Source organism: Eubalaena glacialis, chromosome 8 (genome assembly GCF_028564815.1).
Source record: "Eubalaena glacialis isolate mEubGla1 chromosome 8, mEubGla1.1.hap2.+ XY, whole genome shotgun sequence".
In the NCBI taxonomy this organism is placed as follows: Eukaryota; Metazoa; Chordata; class Mammalia; order Artiodactyla; family Balaenidae; genus Eubalaena; species Eubalaena glacialis.
In genome coordinates, this window is record NC_083723.1 from 52,025,878 (window position 1) to 52,048,580 (window position 22,703).

A 22,703-nucleotide genomic window follows, 5' to 3' on the forward strand; every position below is an offset into this window, starting at 1 on the left:
ACTTGATTGACTTATATGTAAATTAGTAAGTCATTCACATATTTAATGGCTTAATTGATATAGTATTTATATATTAATTAGTTTATATTCAGTCTATTTTCTATAGTTATAACCAAACATTAGGAAGTCAAATTATATAATGCATTAGAAAGAGTTTTGTAAGTTTTAAAGCGAGACAGGATGATCAGGCATTGGTACTATTTAGCACAAGGACACAGCCCTTCCACATTGCCTCCCCTGACTCCGGAGGAGCCTCAGGGAGTTTAAGAGGCTCTGAGCCAGACCTCAACCAGGGAACCTTGCTCTGCCAGGTACCCGCCACCTAGGGAGGTACTATTATCACTGGTGTAAATGAGGAGACATACGATTGTGTGAGGATTTGACATGAAAACAGAAGTAAAATGTGAAGGGCACAGTAGGTGTTCAGTCAGTAATTCTTCTTCAACAGTTAAAGGTGATGAGCATTGCTCAGCTCTAGCAAAGCAAGTGCACGCTTGAGAGCACGTGGGAGGGTCCTTCCACATCCTGGCTTGCTGAGGATCTAGAATCCAAATCAACTTTAAAGGGGAGAGGGGTATGAAGGCCTTTGTTCAGCCTGGGGTCCTCACTTGGCCCCTTTCTTGGAGATAATGTACTCACCTCCCTTGGCAGGTCACGACGAAATCCACCAGGGGGTTGTCAGGCTGTGGCATGGGCATCAGAACATCTGTCACCTGGATGATGTTAACCTCTAGAATTCCCTCTAATGGAACAATGCCCCGCAGAAAAACACATCAAAATACAACGCAAACCAAACCAAACCACTTCTTAACTAATCAGAAGGCCAAGCAAAACGGACTCAGCTTCTCACCACCCCAGACCCGGGAATCTACCCCAGAGCTTTGGGTACATGTTCCCGCAGCATTTTCAAAGTCAAACTGAACAGCTCTTTAGCCCAACCTCGATCTTTAGTCCTGGAGCCTGTGTGCGTGTCAGGAGGCGGCACCCACTCGAGGAGGTGTTTCCTGGAAAGATGACCTTGAAGGGGGGCAGGCCCAGGCTCAGGCCTCGGCCGCTGTCTCACCTGCCCAAGTGGCTCAGCCCCAGTAGGCACAGCTTGGGGTTTATTTATTTAGATTTGTTTGTTTGTTTGTTTTTAATGTGGACCATTTTTAAAGTCTTCATTGAATTTGTTACAATATTGCTCGTTTTATGTTTTCTTTTTGGCCGCGAGACATGTGGGATCTTAGCTCCCCGACCAGGGATCGAACCCGCACCCCCTGCATCAGAAGGCGGAGTCGTAGCCCCTGGACCACCAGGCGGGTTTTAGCCCCAGCCGTCTCCTCTGTTGGGCACCTGTGAGCAGCGCCCCAAGCGCACAGCCCCGTGTGGTGGCCCTGTTCAACCCTCTTTCTTACACACAGGAGGTGTGACTTTGTGAAATCACCCAGGGGAAGAAAGTGGGAGCTGTGAGAATTTGCAACTGGCCTTCCTTCAGGCCACATTCATTCAGGTTTCTGAGCTGCACAGGGTCGGAGGTCCAGGCCCCCTGGCAGGCTCATTGCTCTGTGGGCCTCACAGAGGGCTCACTTCCACCAGGATGTCTAAGGAAGGCCGGGAAGGCAGGTGGAAATCTAGAAACTAGTGGAGTCTTTGCTTGTGCACATGTGGTACCACCTTGGACAGAGAGTGGGTGCCCTTGCTCCCCATCCTCACCCCTCCAGAGTCAGGTAAGGGAGTGGGTGACCCAAGGTGGATTCTAACATCTTTCCTCCATGGTCTTACCTACAATTGTGATGGTGGCTTTAAAGTAGCCATATCTGTTAATATAGCAGTTTTTATCAGGAATCTCCCTCGGCTCCAGGGCATTGTCACCAGCAGGTACTGGAGAGTCTGAATAACAAGATTTTAGGGTAGTTGTTGAGAATGTAAAAGATGTACATGATATTACCAAAGATCTAAACATTTGTCTACTTGCTCTTTAGAAAAACATCAAGAATTCTATACTATTAAATTGCTGCAGAAATTTGAACTAAATGTATAACAATTCATATAGATGTGAGAGCTATAAGGCATTATAAAATTGTTAAATTATGTAAGTAAACACAATCCCCTATCTTGTTCAAGCACAAATAGCAAATGAAAGGTGGAAGCCATATTAAAATGTGTAATACAACAATCATGATGAAATAAAGCAGGCCACAACAGATAAAATTATATTGTAATTTTGGAGGAAAGTATTCTGGGCTCAAATTCTAGGTCCCTTGTTTTTAGTTGTTTGAGGCCACGGGCATGTCATTTAACCTCTCCTTCCTCAATTTGCTCATCTGTAAAACAGGGACAATACTTACTGACCTACTAGAGTTGAACTATGAAACTTAAATAAAATAAGGTATATAAAACTTGCTTCTCATGTCTGCCACATAGGAAGTACTTAATAAATATCCGTTCCTTATCCCAATATGTACTTCTCTACATCTATGTAGATATAGATGTGCTATAACATATATATGTAATGAGATGTGTAATTTTAAATGTTAAGGTGGATAATTTTAAATGATAAGAAGGAAACAACATGGAAAAAGGCAATTCCTTCCCTGTTTGAATGTCTCATAGATCCTAAGTTTACATTCTACAAGTCATACAGTCACTATGATGGGTCGAGGTGTGGGGAAGGAAAGGAGTGAATACAAGATGCTGTTGAAAAATAACCCTTTGAGCGTGATTAGAGCAAAGAATTTAATGCTCTATTAGTTACAATTTAAAAAGCTCTAATTAAGGTGCTGGTGTTCCATTAACAAGATAAAAAGACTGGAAAGAAAATATAATACTGAAAATACAACATTACTGTCTCAAATTTCCAAAGGCATGAAAATGGATCCAGTTTGGGGGGAATCAAGCTTCATAAGAGCTGCATCTCTAACATAGGGATATGTAAGTATGAAGCCAATTGGGAGACTTCTCCAGGGCTCCTCGGAGCCTCTAGTGGGTGAATGAATGTGCCTGTGATGCTCCTTTGCTCAGAGGCACCTTCGCAGAGCAGTTCTCAGCGCATCTCTGGAAACTAGTGCCCCATGGCACACACTTTGGGAAATGTTGTTTGGGTAAAACCCAGAAAGGTTCTGATGCCATGCCAGATTCAGATGCAGTGGTTTATCAGCAGGCTTGGCTATGGCAGGGTTGGCTGTGTCCCCTGAGTTTCACGGTGGTCCTGTGGAAGTTACAGGGTAATCATTCATGCTATTCTGAGATTTAACTGATGGGCTCCGAAGCAAAAGTATGTTTGTGAAGGGTATTAAAGATGGCTGGCTCTTCCCTAGAAAACTCCTTTTGAAGGTCTTGACAGGTGAAATTTAGCTGTCAAGTTAGAGCATGGAATCATGACCCTGCCATCTTTTAAAATAAAACTTCTCATAAAAAATGACTAATAAATGTCCATGATTTTACCTTTGGTAGAATGCTTATAAAAATGCATGTGGAGTTTTGCAGATGTATGTACAATGTCAAATCTATATCTATACATATAAAGTCAAGGTATGATTAAAGGGCTAATGGAGAAAAACTGACACCTTAATAGACAGATGGGGAAGAAGGTAAGCATCCTACTTAATTCACTATTTATGTCTGTGTTACTCAGAGAATGGTGTGAGATCCTTTGATTCTTTGGGAAAGTTGAAAAGTTCTACATGATATGATATATATATGATATATACATATTATATATAATATTACACTGATTAGCATCAGTCTTTCAAAGGTTTTTCTTTTTAGATTTGTGCATCAGTCTTACAAAGGTTTTTCTTTTTAGATTTGTACACAGAAATGATCAATGGCACGGTTAGCTAAGGGAGAATTCTGTGGCTTAAAACTAGTGCATACCTGTCTGCCCTATAATGTAATTATCTTCCTGAATCACCACTTCAGCTCTGCTTCTGTCTCACTCCTGTGGTTGCATTTGGTTTCTATTTAATAGCTGTACTTATTTTGAAGCCACTTACTATAGCAGAGACAACATAATTTTTGGTCAAATAATAATCCAGTGCTCAATAATCCAAGCCTGTTAATATGCTCTGCATAGCTGAAAATGTTCTCCCTTCCAGAGGACAAGTACCCCAACCCCTTTCTCAAGTCATGGGCTGACTCCTATCATCACCTTGGGTCCCATCCCTCCATTCCCTAAGTCTCACAGCTGCTTTAAGGCATTTTGGGGTTGATTATGGTTGATCTAACACCTTTAGATAAAGCCAGGCAGCTTCTTTTCACTATGAAATTTAACAAATTTAACAAATTGCTACCTTATATCTTATGGTCTAACCTATAGAAAATAATAACAAATTTAAAATACTCTTTCATTGACTTAAAATATATTTTTTTGCATGTTATGATACAAATATGTTCTAAGAAAAATAAGCTAGCTTTATAAAAATGCAGTTCAAGATAGACTAACATTAAATAACCTAACATTAAGACTTTTACCATTCAGGAATTTCTAGACAGATGTAACAAGCACCTGTAATTTATTTTGAATTTTACACCTGGTCTGCTTATTTGTAAGGAAGACCAATTCTTGTAGATAAATAAATTGACTCTCCTACAGAAATACCAGAACAAAGCTATATGTTTCGAGTTGTTTAATGCAGTTATATTTACAATTGGAATTAGGATTAACTGAATCATCCACCAGTAAGAGAATGGTTAAATAAATAAGCCACTGAACAAAGTGAGTTAGACTTACATGTACTGATAATGGGAAGATGTCTATGATGTTTGTTAAATGAAAAAAGGCAAACTGTAGAATACATATTTCATGAACCCATCTGCCTAAAAATCAAAACCACAAATCCTATATGTATTTATAGAATATGTTTGTAAATACACAGAAAAAGATCCGGAAACAAACACTACCAACCCTTAACAGGGTTTAACTCTCGAGAGGAGAGTATGAAGAGGAACTTTCACTTTTATTTGAAATTTCTGTATTTGAATTTTTATTAAGGGACATGCATTAATTTTATAATTTAAAACATTCCAAGAAAGAATTAATCAAAGTCGGTAATAACTTAGTGTCTTCCTTTAGATATGCTTGACTTAGCAAGATATTTTTATTAATAACACACTTATTAATAACAGTTTATTATTTATATCTAACAGGTTTGGGTAAAAAAACCAATTGCAACAAGTCCGGACATTATCATCGATTGTTCTGTCCGGACTTGGTGATGGTGCCCTCTAGTGTCCAGTGAGAGGATGTCAGTCTATTACCATCCCTGGGTTGCCGGGATGGTAAGATGTACTCATGGTTGAGTGGGGAAGGATGGTAATGGTGTGGGGTAGGGTGTAGAATCAGTTGGAAGCTAATGCTTCACAAAGTAAACTCTTAAGAACTTCTTGAATGACCTCATATACTATTATTAGAAGGTGGGATTTAAGTAATTATGCCTTATATCTAGAATAATTTTAGTGTCTGGAATCTTTCCAGCCTGCCAGCCAAGAAATATTCTCAAGGTGCATTCTTTTTTGAGCCTATCTGTAAGCTACATTTAAGGGTGGCTGAGTTTTCATGGGACATGGGGTGGATGTGGGCATGGTGGGGAGGAGAATGGAAATGGGAAGGAAATGTGGGAGGGGGAGGAAGGACAGTGGGATGGCCTGAATGTTTACAAGGGGTCAATGTCTCTTAACTAAAAAAAAAAAAGGGAGGCAAACAGAAATGTGACAGGCTAGAAGGGGGAAAGCATCCGTACACATAACAAGGGCCAGTGAGAATTAGGAAGGTCAAGGAGCTGTATATGAGTCACCAAGTGACTTTAAACACATTCTCCTTTCTTCCATACTCTAACAACTAAAAATAGTGATCAAGTAGCTAAAGGAAATCAACAGGTAGAAAATGGAATCATTGCAGAGTCTTTACACAATCCCTTTAACTAAGGATCGAATTATACAACCCACATGAATTTTTTTTCTAGCTGTTAAGGAACCCTGACAACAAAAATGACCTGAAAAACACTTACCCAAAGAAGGGGTGGTTTTTGGAGGTCTGGGTGAAGGTGAAGGACAAGGTCCAGGCACTGTAGCTTGCACAGTGAGGTTGAGACTGAAGGTTCCATTGAGAACATAGGTGTGGTTCAAAGTGTGATTGTTGGAAACAAACAGACCAGTATTATCCCCAAAGTTCCACTTGTAGTAAATGGCAGACTCATTGAGGAAGTGGCTGGGATCATGAATCAGGACATCAAACGTAATGGGGAGGTCCTTGAGGAAGGTTTCATCAGACGAATTTCGATTGTTCTTCTGGGACATAGTCACAAATACAGGAATCTGATCTAAAAGATATATCCAAAAAAAAAAAAAGAAAGAAAGAAAGAAAAGGAAGAAAGAAAGTCACCATTGCTTGACCTTAAGTGGATGACTTTAATGTTTTTAGTTTAGAAATTAAAATTAGGGATAATTCAGCATCATTTTCCCTTTTCTTATACAAGTTTTCTAGAGTTTTCCCAGGTTATTCTGGAAAACATAGATGGAATATGTTATTAAATATATAAGGTTGAGAAGGAGTCCAGATGACATTTAACCTAACCCAGAATACTTGGCTCTAATTCTTTCTAACCCACTAACATCACCAGAACTAAGTGCCTCATGCTCAGTTAATTTAGAGTTCATTCCACTCACCTGTTACCACATACACATCTTTCACTTTTGCTATGGGAACGTATGCCCATCGCTGTCTTCTATAGACAGTTACTTCCATGATTTGAGGGCCAAGAGTCACATTGGCTGTGTTTATAGAAACTCTCACTGAACACTGTCCCAGTTTCCGGAAATACTGACCTTTGAGAGGATGGAAATGTTTAGTTATTGGCCACATTATATGATCATTATAGAAAGTTGATGTTTCTTAAAGCATAACAACTGCCATTTAGAGATAGTTCTGGGAAAGGAAAAACAGGATGGGGATGCAGTCCTGGCTCCTTCAGAAAAGAAGGCGGTGCTAATTTTTATATAAAACATTATAAAACAATCTCACAAACATAAATGTAATTGTATATAGTTGATTAAAATGAAAAGAGCTGTTTAGTGGGATAATGCCATTAGTCCTTAGTTTACAAATAAATAATTTTTAGAAGGAAGTGATCTGGCACTTGAAATACATATGTTTCCCACAGAAAATACATTTAATGTAGGTGCCCAAGGGAGTTAAAAATATATCCAAAAATCTACCTTATTTTTGTAACAATATTAGTTCAGCTATATTGTTAAGTAACTTTTTTTTTCTTTTAGGGAACTAGAATCCTCCACCTTCTAGTAGTATTTGTATATAAAAATGCAGTAAGTGATGAAAAAGAAACAGGGTATGGTGGGTATAAAAAGGAACGGAGTAGTTCCATTAACATTTCTAGGGCCCTTGAGTCCTTCTTTTTCTTTCTCCAACTCTAACCTAAATCTAACTGCCACTGGCTAGCTAGTGAAAGTAATTCCTCTCCTTCAGGGCTCAAGGATTTTTCTAATCCTTTTGAGGCACCTGGCACAGATGTGTCATTGAAACAACAAGTATTGTAAGATGGATGCTGGTGAGATGGGGATGTTTAAAGACCGTGTTCATCACATGGTCAAAGGTGTCAGGAAAGGGAGGATTTCCCTGGCGGTCCAGTGGTTAAGACTCTGTGCTTCTACTGCAGGGGCCACGGGTTCGATCCCTGGTCGGGGAACTAAGAGCCCACACAGCGCGAGTTGCAGCCCCAAAAATAACAAATAAAGTGTCAGGAAAGGCTTGCGATTCCCCTTTACCTTGAAATGCAGAGACAGTTCTGTTAGAGGTTATAGGGGGAAGAGGTGTCTCTTGGAATTAGTGATACGTGAGGAAATGTTAGTTCTGGCACCGACCACAGAGGCAGTGCTTAGCTGAGGAAAAATATTAGTTAACTCTGAGACCTCAGCAGAAGATGGAAATTCAAAACCGTCTTGTTAGGAAAACAGAGGTTTCTGGGCTGGAAACTGATGTTAAATAAAGACATCTTAACTAGTTAAGTTAATGGATGTTAACTAGGCTAAACAGAATCTGTAGTGTTAGTGAGCCTAAGTGACTCCATGCAAACTCTCAGGTCAAAGAAATCATGACACTTGGGGAATTCACTGACAGGGCCATGAAGGGACTGAAAAAAGTCGGCTTTAAATCAGCTGATTTAAATAGACGAGCATAGTATTTGTTATATATTTTGTACTCTGTTCAACTGGACCATGTATTATTAATATGTTATTTTGATTTATAAATAAGTTAACTGAAGAAAGAGAAGCTGTCTGTAACTCATGAAGACAGACCAAACATTTAGAAATTTGGAGTCTGCATGATTGGCAGCAGATTTGAAATACTCAGAGCCAGGTGGCACCTGGTAAGATTTTTAACTAAGAATTTAGCAGCTTTGCTAATAATAACCTAAATTTAGTCCTCCTTAAACAAAAAAATCACTTCACTAATAATAAAGCAAAGTGGATACCATTTGTGGTTAAAAAAAAATAAAAAGAGGGTAGGCTATGTCAAAGAAGAAGAGTAGTTAGATTATTTTACTTTTACTCAATAGAATATTATGCGGTCATTAAAATAACGTATATAAAAAAGTTTAGAGAACTCCAATGCGGTCCAGTGGTTAGGACTCGGTGCTTTCACTGCTGGGGCCTGGGTTTGATACCTGGTCAGGGAACTAAGATCCCACAAGCCGCGCAAGAATTTTAGTCAATGCTCATGATACTGATCAAAATGTATATATTTTATGATCTTAATCAAAAAATACTAAGAAAAAAGAAAGAAAGAAATACTAGTAGAGAAAACACCATCATGTTAACAATGATAATCTCTGGTATGAATTATGATGACTGATTTTTCATTTGTGTGTTTCTGCATGTTCCAAATTTCCTACAAAGAGCATAAGTTAAATTCTTAAAATTCTTTTAAAAACATAAAAAAAATTAAAGAATAAATCAACAAATGCCCATCCGTGTGCGGTTCAAATAAATAAATATTATTTTTCATATTACTATTTTAGATGGAAAAAAATTGAGTAGCTTCGTTTTAAAATATTTATTTATTTATCTGGCTGTGCTGGGTCTTAGTTGCAGCACTCGGAATCTTTGTTGCTGTGTGCAGGATCTTTGTTGCGGCACACGGGATTTTTAGTTGCGGCATGCGAACTCTTAGTTGCAGCATGTGGGATCGTAGTTCCCTGACCAGGGATCGAACCTGGGCCCCCTGCATTGTGAGCGCGGAGGCTTAGCCACTGGACCACCAGGGAAGTCCCTGAGTAGCTTTGTTTTAAAAAAAGAAAGCTGAACCTGTCTTTTTCTCCTTTTAATTATTTGATGTCCTGGAGATATGGCAAGGCTAACCCAGATTTAACTTTTATCCCTCACCCTCCACTCCAGCTAAGGAAAGTTAAAAGAGTAACTGTTGTTAAACTCCCAGTGTTGTAATTCTCAGTTATAGAATACGGAAAGAGAAAAAATTTAAAATTTGAAGGAAAGGTAAAGAAGAAGCTAAGGGGGTTTGTCAAAGTCCAACCCAGTGTGTGGAACACATAGACGAAATTCCATTTCAGGGGGTGAGGGAAAGGCTTCCCGTGATGGCCTTGTCTGGTGCCATTTCCCCAGTCACTGTCCTCTGTCCATGCCGTCCAGTTGTAAACATATGGGTCAGGAGATGGACCAGTATCTAAAGAGAGAAAGGAACACGCCATGATTGACAAAGAATGCTCAGTGCTCTTCATTGAATTAAACACATTTTCATATTTTTTCATAACTCGTTTAAATATGGTTGGGCAACTAAAACCCTAATATTCAGAATTCATCTAATGGTACCTTTACGACCTGTGCATTTTTCTGCCTACATGTTATATTTCAATGAGTTTTATATAAAGCAATTTTTCAGGAAATTTAGAGCTATCACTTAATATGTTTATCTTCATATGGGGTCTCCAAATCACAAGCATATTCAAACCAAACTGAGGGATGCTGTATCTTTTTACTTTGATACACTCTCTCTGTCTGTAGGTTTTTTTCCCTTACTCATTTGACATCATGACTCTCCTCTCCTAGAGACTTCAGCACACATCTCCGAAGAATAAGGACATTCTCCTACCTAACCACGTCATCGCCACGCCTACCACAGTCTAGTCAAGGGTCACATCATACATTTGGCTATTTTGTTTCTTCAAATGATTCAGAAAAAAAAAAAGAAATATACCTAGAAATATAGATAGATAGATGATACATACCTAGATAGGTAGATAGATAGATAGACGGAAACAGGAAAATAATGTTAAATTTGTTGAATCTCGAAGTACCTGCTTTCTACTTTTCTGTATATGTTTTGGAAAACATCAGTTTTCCATTCTAAACAAGTCATGATCAATATCTTTTCATCTAGAACAATCCCCTCACCCTCGTTTTTTTTAATGTCACTGACATTTATGAAGAGCCTTTTTATTTATCAATCTACTACAGCCATTATTTTTTTTATTCTTAAATTGTCCCAAACATGGCCAGTAGGAGCCCCTCAAGCTGCCTTCTGTGTCCCTGTGACATGTCCCCATTACTCCCTTGTTTTCTGGCACAACAAGATGTCCCTGGTTCACGTGGTACTTTCCCTGTCCTACACCTGGAATTAGTCATTTCTTCAAAAATTCTAGTTTCTTCTAGTGGTGATATATACTTTATATAACTTTTCATAAGTCACAAGGACTCTTTCATATAAAAGTGCTCAGAGGGCTAGATTGTCATTTGAAACATTCAGAAGAATTAACTTTTTTAGAAAGAAAGAAAAATGCTACAGATGATTATAAACAACACTTTTTAATTATCAAACTCTTTCTACACAGAATTTATTGTTTTCTTCATAGGAAGATGATGAATTAATAAGAAATAAACACATCGACTGTTTCATAGAAGTTCTAAGTAATAAAATCAGATCATAACTGCACTTATTAGCCTTGTTACTGACTGAGGAATCTCAGTAATTACCTGAGTTTTTAAGGCTGTACAGTTCTAACAAGATAATCCCCCTTGATGTATTTGTAATCATTTGTGCTCTTTAACATGGGCAAAGAGCTTATCTGCTTTAACTAAGAGCAAAGCAAAACCAAAACAGACACATCTTAGCATTTGTGCTAGGCACACAGCTTAAGGAATTCTTGTGAGCAGAAACCTATCTGATTAACAAAGATCTGTCAAATTGACTATTCTTTGAGTAGCCAGAAGAATTCCAAGTAATAAAACCAAAATCTGAGAACCAACAAGGTATTCTCTTTCCAATCAACTGGACACTAAGAAAAGGCCAAGCCTAGGGACTTCCCTGGTGGTCCAGTGGTTAAGACTCCGAGCTCCCAATGCAGGGGAGCGGGGCATGGGTTCGATGCCTGGTCAGGGAACTAAGATCCCACATGCAGCAAAGGGCAGCCAAAAGAAAAAGGCCAAGCCTGACAATGTAGATTTGAGGAGAGTTCCAAGTAGCGGAGAGACACCAGTTGGCCAAAATGGGTTTGGCTGATGTTGATGGAGGGACATATTCACATCCCCTGTTATCCAACTTGAGGAGGCGGTGACAAGGGACAACTGCAGCATCTTGCATTTACAGAAGTACCTGTGAGCATTAAGGTTTATGAGGAGGGTCTCCAGTAGTTAGGAGAACTAGCGTGTTCCTGTGATGTGACTAACATTCCTTACCATTTCTGCAGTTCTTCTCATAGACTATGTTGCCACTGGCATCTTCCTGTTGGCATCTGGAGAATACCAGGTTCACTGCGAATGTTATAGTTGAGCCCACCAGTGCTGGTGCATCACTGGTCAGAAGCGCCTGCACACGGCCTCCTAGGGCATAGAAAAGTGGAGCTCAATCAAACACCTCTTTTCCCTTTCACTGATAAACAAACAAAAGTAAAGTTAAATCTACAAATAAGAACCAGAGGATCCTTATGCCTCTTTACAAACTATTTGCAGGATTCTTAACTTTTGCTGTCAGAGTACAACATTCCAGAAGACAAACTTAAAAAGTCAGACCAATTGAAGAATTCTCTAACCACAGAAAGAACATTTACTTAAAATAATTAAAAATCTATTTAATTGGATTGAGACAGGTATTAAAGGTTTGCAATTTTTAATTTCAAAACCAATGACTGAAGGATTCATTGATTTTTGATATGAACAGAAAGATATTAACTTTCTGACAAACCACACTTTTGAGATGGCCAAAGTGCCCTGGAGTCGCAGAACTTCTGAAGATGACCATTCCCACATCAGTTACTGAAGTCTGAGGCCAAACCTGCTTGCTCTTCCAAATCTTCCAAGAGGCACCAATTGTAAATTTCTAAGGCGATTTTACTGTGTGTGTGGTGGGGGAGAGGAGTTTAGAAAGTGATATTGTTGAGATAAAGGAAAGATTGCCAAATCCAGGTGCCTCCCACTTGGTAACTAGAGTACTGTCATTCATGGAAGCACCATGAGCCCTGTGATCTCAGAGTCTACAATCTACAAGGCTAACTGAAATAAGAAATTACAGCTGTTTGGCAGATGGGACCTAATCAAACTTACAAGCTTTTGCACAGCAAAGGAAACCATAAATTAGAAGACAACCTGCGGAATGGGAGAAAATATTTGCAAACAATGTGACTGACAGGGGATTAATTTCCAAAATATACAAACAGCTCATGCAACTCAACAACAAAAATCAAACAACCCAATTGGAAAATGGGCAGAAGACCTAAATAGACATTTCTCCAAAGAAGACATACAGATGGCCAATAGGAACATGAAAAGATGCTCAATATTGCTAATTATTAGAGAAATGGAAATCAAAACTACAATGAGGTATCAACTCACACCAGTCAGAATGGCCATCAACAAAAAGTCCACAAATAATAAATGTTGGAGAGGGTGTGGAGAAAAGGGAACCCTCTTATACTGTTAGTGGGAATGTAAATTGGTACAGTTACTATGGAAAACAGTATGGAAGTTCCTCAAAAAACTAAAAATAGAATTACCACATGACCCAGCAATCCCACTCCTGGGAATATAGCCAGACAAAATTATAATTCAAAAAGATACATGAACCCCTATGTTCACAGCAGCACTGTTCACAGTAGCCAACACATGGAACAACCTAAATGTCCATCAACAGATGCATGGATAAAGACGATGTGGTACATATATACAATAGACTACTACTCAGCCATAAAAAAGAATGAAATAATGCCATTTGCAGCAACATGGATGGACCTAGAGATAATCATACTAAGTGAAGTAAGTCAGAAAGAGAAAGACAAATACCATATGATAGCACTTATATGTGGAATTTAAAATATGACACAAACCTATCTACGAAACAGAAACAGACTCACAGACATAGAGAACAGACTTGTTATTGCCAAGGGGGAGGAAAGGTGGGGAAGGGATGGACTGGGAGTTTGGGGTCGGCAGATGCAAACTGTTACATATAGAATGGATAAACAACAAGGTCCTACTGTATAGCACGGGGAACTGTAGAACTATATTCAATATCCTGAGATAAACCATAATGGAAAAGAATATTAAAAAAAGAATGTGTGTCTTCATATATATATATGAACATATACATATATATATATCAGAATCACTTTGCTGTAAGCAGAAATTAACACAACATTGTAAATCAACTATACTTCAGTTAAAAAAATTGAATCACTATGTTGTACACTTGAAATTAAAAAAAAAAAGAAATTACAGTTGTTTTGGTTGAGTCTTTTGATTTACCTTTCCAAGAGTTTTTCCACCTCGAGTCTCCCCTCTTCCACACTGGATAGAGTTTTTCATTCCAGTCATTTTCATCTGATGACCAGCCATTTGATTGCTTGTGCTCCCGCATATAACCAGAAGGTCTTTCATTGCTCAGCACATCATGAACGCCTATAACAATATTTGAAAAAAAAATTATTTTGTCTACCTCATCTCTCATTTAGTATTATCTAACAATGGTTAAAGCAACTTTTCACTTCATAAGATTGGAAAGCACATACATAATATTTCCAATATGTGAAGCAGATAGAAAATGCTTTTTTTAAAAATGTGTACTAGAAATACCTTGAATACAAGTACTCAGATCCTATCTCTTTACATACTTTAAGTGAATCAAGGAAAATTTTTGAATGTCAGTATTTCTTAGACATCATTTGGTTTCTCAAAACATGTCTTCTGAATATTGGATTTGATACACTATCATTAGGAAAGACACTGATGCCAATGATCTTCAGAGCAGTTTTTCATCTTTTTCCATTCTAAACGGTTTACTTGGCCCATGGAGTGCCAGGCTGAGGAATGCCTCCAAGGTTCCAGGAGACGTGTACCAGTACTGGAGGGCCCACTGCTGAACAAATCTTTTTATGGCCCAGCACATGGTCTGTCTTGGTGAACGTTCCATATACAGTTGTGTAGTCTATAGTTGTGGGGTATTGTTGTTTTTTTAAAAAATTTATTTATTGATGGCTGTGTTGGGTCTTCGTTTCTGCGTGAGGGCTTTCTCCAGTTGTGGCAAGTGGGGGCCACTCTTCATCACGGTGCGCGGGCCTCTCATTATCGCGGCCTCTCCTGTTGCGGAGCACAGGCTCCAGACGTGCAGGCTCAGCAATTGTGGCTCACGGGCCTCGTTGCTCCGCAGCATGTGGGATCCTCCCAGACCAGGGCCCGAACCCGTGTCCCCTGCATTGGCAGGCAGATTCTCAACCACTGAGCCACCAGGGAAGCCCTGTATTGTGTTTTTTTTAATGTCACTTATGTCAAGCTGGTTGGTATTGTCTTTGGCACTTCTCTGTTCCTGTTGATTTTCTGTTTGCTTGTTATTTTGTTACTGAAAGAGGAATGTTGAAACCTTCAACTATAATTATGGATGTGCCAATTTGCCAACTTTGTCTTTCAGTTGGCATTATTTGCTTTATGTATTTTGAAGCTCTATTTTAAGTTGTTAAGTCTTCTTGATGAATTGACCCTTTTAACATTAGGAATTGACTTTCTTTTTCTCTGGTAATATTCCTTGTTCTGAAGAATACTTTGATATTAGTGCTTAGTGTTTAACTGGTACATCTTTTTCCATCCTTTTACTTTTTTTTTGCATATTAAAAAAATTTTTTTAAATTAATTAATTTATTTATATTTATTTTTGGTTGTCTTGGGTCTTCATTGCTGCGCGCGGGCTTTCTCTAGTTGTGGTGAGCGGGGGCTACTCTTCATTGTGGTGTGCGGGCTTCTCATTGTGGTGGCTACTCTTGTTGTGAAGCACGGGCTCTAGGTGCGTGGGCTTCAGTAGTTGTGGCACGCAGGCTCAGTGGTTGTGGCTCATGAGCTCTAGAGCGCAGGCTCAGCAGTTGTGGTGCACGGGCTTAGCTGCTCTGTGGCATGTGGAATCTTCCCAGACCAGGGATCAAATCCGTGTACCCTGCATTGCAGGAGGGTTCTTAACCACTGCACCACCAGGGAAGTCCCCATCCTTTTACTTTTAACCTATAAATATTTTTATATTTGAAGTGGGTTTCTTGTAGACAGCATATTGTTGTTTTTCTAAAAAAATCTAGTTTAATAATTTTTACCCTTTATTTGGAGTGTTTAGGTAATTTACATTTAATGTAATTATCAATATTGTGGGATTTGTCTACTATATGTTTTCTATTTATCCATTCTGTTCTTTATTCCTTTTTTCTTCTTTTCTTATACTATTGGGATTCTTTTTGGATTCCATTTTATCTGCATTATTGGCTTATTAGCTACACCTCTTTGTTTTGAGTGGTTGCTCCAGGGTTTATAGTATTCCAATTCTTTTAAAATTCTTTCCAATCTTGATGTCTGTCTTTTTGCCTTTCCTGACAAGTCTGGTGGTCACATTGTCTGTCCTTTCTTTGAGGACTGTAGCAGACAGTTCCTGCCTGCACCTGTCCTCTTTCTCTTGTTGCAGAGTTTTTACCATAATGATTCAAAATTCCAGAGGATCACTTTCCTAGCTTTCCTTACAGTTTGGGCAGGAACTGATGATTAGATCCTGGCCGACGGGAGCTGAGAGCAAGTCTGCTGGAGGCTTCTGGGAAACATTTTCTTCCATCATTAAAAAAAAAAAAAAAGTGGAAAGAAGCTCCATTTTTTCCTCCTGAGAATTGATTTTGGAGACAGTAGTATAATGATGTGATGTCTGGACTGTGACAGCCATATTTAACCATGAGGGCAAAATTCTGAGGAAGCAGGCCAGCATACCAAGGGTGTCAGAACAGATGGATGAAAAGAAAGAGTCCTTGACAATGTTGTTGAGCTCTTCCTCCAGCCTTGTCTACCTTCCGGTGGATTGAGACAATAAATGTCTTACTCAACCTATTTGAGTATCTGTTACTCACAGGCAAAAGCTCCACTGTCTATAACCCTCACCAGCCCCTAATCATACACTGCTATAAACTGTTGTCTCATCTAGTCATATGGTCTTGTGTCTTGGTCTGGCTATGGACTCAGAGACAGAAACACTGCCTTTTCTCTTACATCCTGAAAGAGGCCTCCTATGAGGGGCGGTATTTAGAAGGTACTCAGAGAAGCCATACTGAATGGATGCCACTAGCCTCTGCCTTCTATTCCTCTTTGCTGGTAGGAGGAAGGGGAAGCACGTAATTCCCTTCTTATAATGGAGGCAGATGGAGTGGGAAAGAACATTGAGCTGGAAGTTACAGAACCCACTACGAAACAGGCTGTGGGATTTCAGGCCATGTTTCTCCTCTGGGCCTTTACATCAGGCAAAAAAACAAATGTCCTGTGATACTGTGAGATAGTATCTGTTTCCAAAAAGGAACAAAGTGAGGGCAGGAAATCTATGTTTATCAATAAATGTTTATTATAACTGGAAATTCAGTTGAATGTTGAGTCATGGACTGGTAGAACGTGCTATATAGAAAGAACTAAGAATAGTTCATTCAAATCCTTTCATTTATAGATGAAGAAATTCAGGCCTAGAGAAGTGATATGATTCACTCAGAGTCATCTGTAATCAAGTAGAAATGAAGATTTGCATCTTTGAGTCCCAGGATCAGTTTCTTCTACTCTTCCAAAGTCTTCCTCTTCCTCAGATCCTGAGTGAATGTCAGTGTTTCCAGAAACATAATCCAAACACAGATTTCTCCTCTGATTTTAAATGTCAAAAGTCTGGGCTTCCCTGGTGGCGCAGTGGTTAAGAATCCACCTGCCAATGCAGGGGACACGGGTTCGAGCCCTGGTCCGGGAAGATCCCACATGCCGCGGAGCAACTAAGCCCATGTGCCACAACTACTGAGCCTGCGCTCTAGAACCCGCGAGCCACAACTACTGAGCCCACACGCCTAGAGCCCATGCTCTGCAACAAGAGAAGCCACCACAATGAGAAGCCCGGGCACCGCAACGAAGAGTAGTCCCCACTCGCCGCAACTAGAGAAAGCCCGTGCGCAGCAACAAAGATCCAGCACAGCCAAAAAATAAATAAATAAATAAATTTAAAAAAATAAATAAATGTCAAAAATCAAGGAAAAATACAAACTTAAAAGGCGAGTGACAAAGAATAGACACATAGGCCCATAGAACAGACTATAGAACCCAGAAATAGACTCACAGATATGCCCTACTGATTTTTGCAAATATAATCCAATGGAGAAAAGATAGCCTTTCAACACATGGCACTGTAAAAAAGTAAAAAGCATAGGAGAAATCTTCAGGCTCTAGGTAGGCAAGAATTCTTAGACTTAACACCAAAGCCATAATCTATAACAGGAGGAATTGATAAATTGGACCTCATTAAAATCAAAAAATTTTGCTCTGTGAAATACCATGTGAAGAGGATAAAAAGGCACATTGCAGGGAGAAAAATATTTGCAAACCACATTTCCAAAAAAGGAATAATATCTAGAACATATAAAGGATTTTCAAAACTCAATGTTAAAAAATCAAATAATCCAGGTAAAAGACCTGACCAGACATTTCACAGATGAGGATGTACAGAAGGCAAAGTAACACATGAAAAGATGTTCAGTATCATTAGCCAGTGAGTAAATGCACATTAAAACCGCAATGAGATATCACTGCATACCTATCAGAAAGACTAAAATTAAAAATACTGACATCAGGGGCTTCCCTGGTGGCTCAGTGCTTAGGAATCCGCCTGCCAATGCAGGGGCCATGGGTTCAAGCCCTGGTCTGGGAAGATCCCACATGCCGCAGAGCAACTAAGCCCGTGTGCCACAACTACTGAGCCCGTGTGCCACAACTGCTGAAGCCCGCATGCCTAGAGCCTGTGCTCTGCAGCAAGAGAAGCCACCGCAATGAGAAGCCTGAGCACCACAACAAAGAGTAGCCCCTGCTCGCTGCAACTAGAGAAAGCCCGTGCACAGAAACGAAGACCCAATGCAGCCAAAAATAGAATAAATAAATTTATTTTAAAAAAATGACATCAGATGTAGGTGAAGATGTAGAGAAACTGAATCACTCATACACTGCTGGTGGAAATGGTACCGCCATTCTGGAAAACAGTTTGGCAGTTTCTTGTAAAACTAAACATGCAATTACTATGCAACCAAGCAGTTGTACTCATGGGCATTTGTACCAGAAAAATGGAAACTTATGTTCACATAAAAACCTGTACATTAATGTTCAGAGCAGCTTTATTCCTAATAGCCCAAGCTGCAACAACCCAGAAATCTTTCAGTGGGCAAATGGATAAACTGTGGTACATCCATGTAGTAAGGTATACCAGTCAGTGATCAAGAACTAGCTATTGATATACACAACAACCTCAATAGATTATGTTGAGTAAAAAAAGAGCCAGCTCCCCTAAATTACATACTGTATGATTCCATTTCTCTAACATTCCTGAAGTTATAAAATTATAAAACTGGAGAATGGATTAGTGGTTGCCAGGGGCTGGGGGTTGGGCAGAGTGGGAAAGGGAAGTGGGTTTGGATCTTTGTGGTGATGTGACTGTTCTGTATTGTGACCGTGTCAATGTCAATGTCCTGGTTGCCACATTGTACTACAACTTTGCAAGATGTTACCATTGGGAGAAACCCTGTAAAGGGTACATAGCAGGGGATCTCTTTGTATTATTTCTTAAAAGTGCATGTGAATCTACAATAACCTCAAAATAAAAAGTTGAGGGCTTCCCTGGTGGCGCAGTGGTTGAGAATCTGCCTGCCAATGCAGGGGACACGGGTTAGAGCCCTGGTCTGGGAAGATGCCACGTGCCACGGAGCAACTAGGCCCATGAGCCACAACTACTGAGCCTGCGCGTCTGGAGCCTGTGCTCCGCAACAAGAGAGGCCGCGACAGTGAGAGGCCCAGGCACCGCGGTGAAGAGTGGCCCCCCCCCGCTCGCCGCAACTAGAGAAAGCCCTCGCACAGAAACGAAGACCCAACACAGCCAAAATAAATAAATAAATAGCGTTCCCTTTAAAAAATAAAAAAGAATTAAAAAGTTGAATTAAAAAATAGAATAAACAATCAAAAACCCCCAACACTAAGACTTTAAAAAAGAAAGTGGGGAGGGGAATAGATGTGAAGGTAAATGGGGTCACACCCAGCACCCCTGTGGCTGTTCCCTCTACCCTTCCGACGCCCTGCTCTGTGTACTAGCAGAGACATGGCGGCTTGGCCGCTTGTGAGCTACTCTGTCAATAGCCTCTCCTTCCTCTTTTTACCACGGCTATGACTGGAAAATGGCAAGGAATCCCTTGGTGTCTGATATACTGCTAAATTCTACCCATCCTTATTTTTTGTGGCCAGGACATTTCGTCTTAAGGCAAGGTGAAGCCAGGCACAGCAGGTTTTGTTACGGGGCTAATAGGTTGGGCCTCCTCTCAAACTGCCAGCCAGCCTCAGGCTAATCTGCCTTGCTGAGCAGAGCAAGGGGCTGCTGGTGGACAGCAGGCTATAATTAGGTGCAGGGGCCTCCCACTGACCTGTCCACTCTCTGTCCCTCCACCCCCCGGACCTCTGTGGGAGTCTGTCCGGGGCGGGTGGGGGGGACATGCAGACAAGACAGTTGCTGCCACGAACGACTCCTACTCCAGGCACTTGTTAGCTGATGTCACAAGAACCCTATTACCCAGTTTTGCAAACAAAGAAGCGAAAGCTCAGGGGTGCTGAGTCACTCGTGGTCCAGTCCCACGGCTGGCAGGAAGGACAGCGGCTGCCACGAAAGCCTTCCTCGTCCTCGTATCCGCCGTGCGGCCCTTCCCCCTTGTCCGGGACAGGGGAACAGCGCCGGCCTGCCCGGCCTCCCCGGGCTGTTGCGAGGCCCCGTGCGGCCCAGACGAGCGACAAACCCCGGGCCGCCGCTCTCCGGCCCGGCCCCCGCCGGCACAGCCCCTGCGTCTGGGCTCCCGGGTCGAAGTCGCGGGTCCTCTTCCTGCGCCGTCACCGGCCTCAGCGCTGGCGGCAGAACTGGCCTCCGGACACTCTCCTCCCCTCCCCCCTGCCCAGGTCCCCATCCCGGACCCCACCCCCGCGGGCTCCCGGCGCGCCGAGCGCCCGCTCCTCAGCGCCCCCCACACCGAGACTGCAGCGGCCCCCTCTCGTTCTCCTCCACCCAGCAGGCGCCGGGGATCGCCCTCTGCAAGGACCTCTTCGTTGTAGGGCTTTTCTCTCCCGCTGGGAGGAGTGAGAGGAGCGCGCGCACGTGTGTCCAGGATCCTCCTCTCTTAGATCTGGGCCCCGCAGGTGAAAAGCCCGACCTGGGCTCCTCGTTTCCTCACCCGTTGAGGAGTGGGAGGACCATCTGCTCCGCCAAGGGGGCTGTGAGGACTACCCGACTGATTGAAGTGAAGCGGCCAGCACAGGGCGCACACACGGGGGGACCCTTCTCAGCGCCCACCTCCCCCAGTGGAGTCGTCTGGCAAAATCAGGACTTTTCCTCCAGGGAACGTTGTCACTCTACTGGAGTGGGGTGGAGTGGACCTTCTGGGAGAGGTCTAATTCACTTCCTTCTCCCACTCCACTGGAGGATAGGGGCTGCCATGGCCGCCCATCCCCTGGGCTGGACAAGTGGGCCGCCGGTGAGCTCAGTGGCTCGCAGCTCTGGCTTCCGTTCCAATCACAAGAGGAGATTTTTAAACAAGGATGATCCAACCCCACCTCCAAAGATTCTGATCTCATTGATCTGGGCATCAGCATTGTTAAAAAGTCCCCAGCCTCTACTCTAACTAGAAAAGAGACCCAGGGCTTTAGCTCTTTTCTCAGTATCCTCACTATGGTGGCAGCAAACTCCTGCAGGTCTGTGAAAACCTAGCAGCAGGATTTTTTTTTTTTTTTTTTTGTCAAGCGGCTTGTGGGATCTTAGTTCCCTGACCAGGGATCAAACCTGGGCCCTCAGCAGTGAAAGCGTGGAGTCCAAACCACTGGATCACCAGGGAATTCCCTCAGCAGGGTTGGCAATAGCTTCTGGGTTGAGATTATTAGATTTTGGGCCCCATTTCATCTGAGGCTCTATCCTGTTGGATGGCAATGAAACAAAATTTAGTGGGTAGCGTTGCTGTGTTCTCAAGCCAGAGACTGTGCCCTTCACCCCCCCACTCTCCCAATGTCTCTAAGAGAGTGGGTGGCAATTTTGACAGAAAAAACCTCCACAGCAGAGGGGCTGCACGTCTTTCACTTCAAGAGCCTGGAGCAAAGAATGGGGACTGAACGCATTCTGCTGCACTTTCAACATCCCCAATGGTTTTCGGAAGAAGAAACAAGTGAGCGTGAATGCTTCCTAAAGTCCAACTTTGGGCTCAGGCAAAGTTACTTCAGACAAACCCATCACTTCAGACAATAGCCAGAGAATGGGTTAAAAATACAGAAATTGACAGTTACTCACGTTTGGCAGCATCAAGTGGCAGTCTTGCAGCCAGAAGCAGAAATCCCAGGAAACAGTAGAGACATTCCATGCTGAATTCTCACAGATCCAGGCAATCAAGGTTTAACTTGTAACTCCTCTGGCTCCATCCGCTAAGAGCAACAGTGTTCTTCTGGTTTTTGCTGTGCTCCACTCCTTATTTTAATTAAATATGGGCCTCGGGGCAGATCATGTGATGGTATTAAGCAGCACTGCTTGCTTGATCTGGTCTCTGGAGTTCAACCACTCATGTGCTTCTGACTCACTTGCTCTTAGTGTCTATTTATTCACTTTTCAGATGCACACCATTTCAGTGTTGTTATTCCATATTTCTAGTTAAAGGGACTTACTTTCCTATGGGTCCTATTTTGATAGCCTTCCCCAAATAAAATTTCAATCTCCAACCTCACTGATTTTTTAAAAAAATTTTTGAAATATGTTTTATTATATTTTGAATTAGATTCTGTTCATTCATTCTGTTCTTTTTTTTGAACTTTTGAATTTTATTTTATTTTATTTTTTATACAGCAGATTCTTATTAGTCATCCATTTTATACACATCAGTGTATACATGTCAATCCCAGTCTCCCAATTCATCACACCACCACACCCCACCTGCCGCCGCTTTCCCCCCTTGGTGTCCATACGTTTGTTCTCTACATCTCTGTCTCAATTTCTGCCCTGCAAACCGGTTCATCTGCACCATTTTTCTCCAACCTCACTGATTATTAACTTGCTGTGACTCCTTTGCTGATTCACTCACCCAGCTCATGTTGAAATGTCACGATTATGCTTCTTTTGCGATAATTTAGACGACCAGCTCTTCTCAGCGCTAGGTAGTGCTTGTACA

General features: G+C 41.4%; 1 protein-coding gene across 1 annotated transcript in view; it reads right to left on the reverse strand.

The window, feature by feature from the left end:
* The window catches only part of GPNMB (glycoprotein nmb), a 28,455-nt gene extending 6,401 nt beyond the window's left edge, over positions 1-22,054 (reverse strand). The window contains exons 1-8 of the mRNA XM_061197690.1: positions 21,836-22,054; positions 13,750-13,902; positions 11,689-11,832; positions 9,530-9,679; positions 6,649-6,807; positions 5,991-6,302; positions 1,765-1,872; positions 640-742 (exon numbers count right to left, since the gene is read on the reverse strand). Of these exons, the coding sequence (XP_061053673.1) occupies positions 640-742; positions 1,765-1,872; positions 5,991-6,302; positions 6,649-6,807; positions 9,530-9,679; positions 11,689-11,832; positions 13,750-13,902; positions 21,836-21,905 (1,199 nt within the window). The 5' untranslated portion in view covers positions 21,906-22,054. The remainder of the gene's footprint in view (positions 1-639; positions 743-1,764; positions 1,873-5,990; positions 6,303-6,648; positions 6,808-9,529; positions 9,680-11,688; positions 11,833-13,749; positions 13,903-21,835) is intronic.
* Between the last annotated feature and the right edge of the window lie 649 nt (positions 22,055-22,703).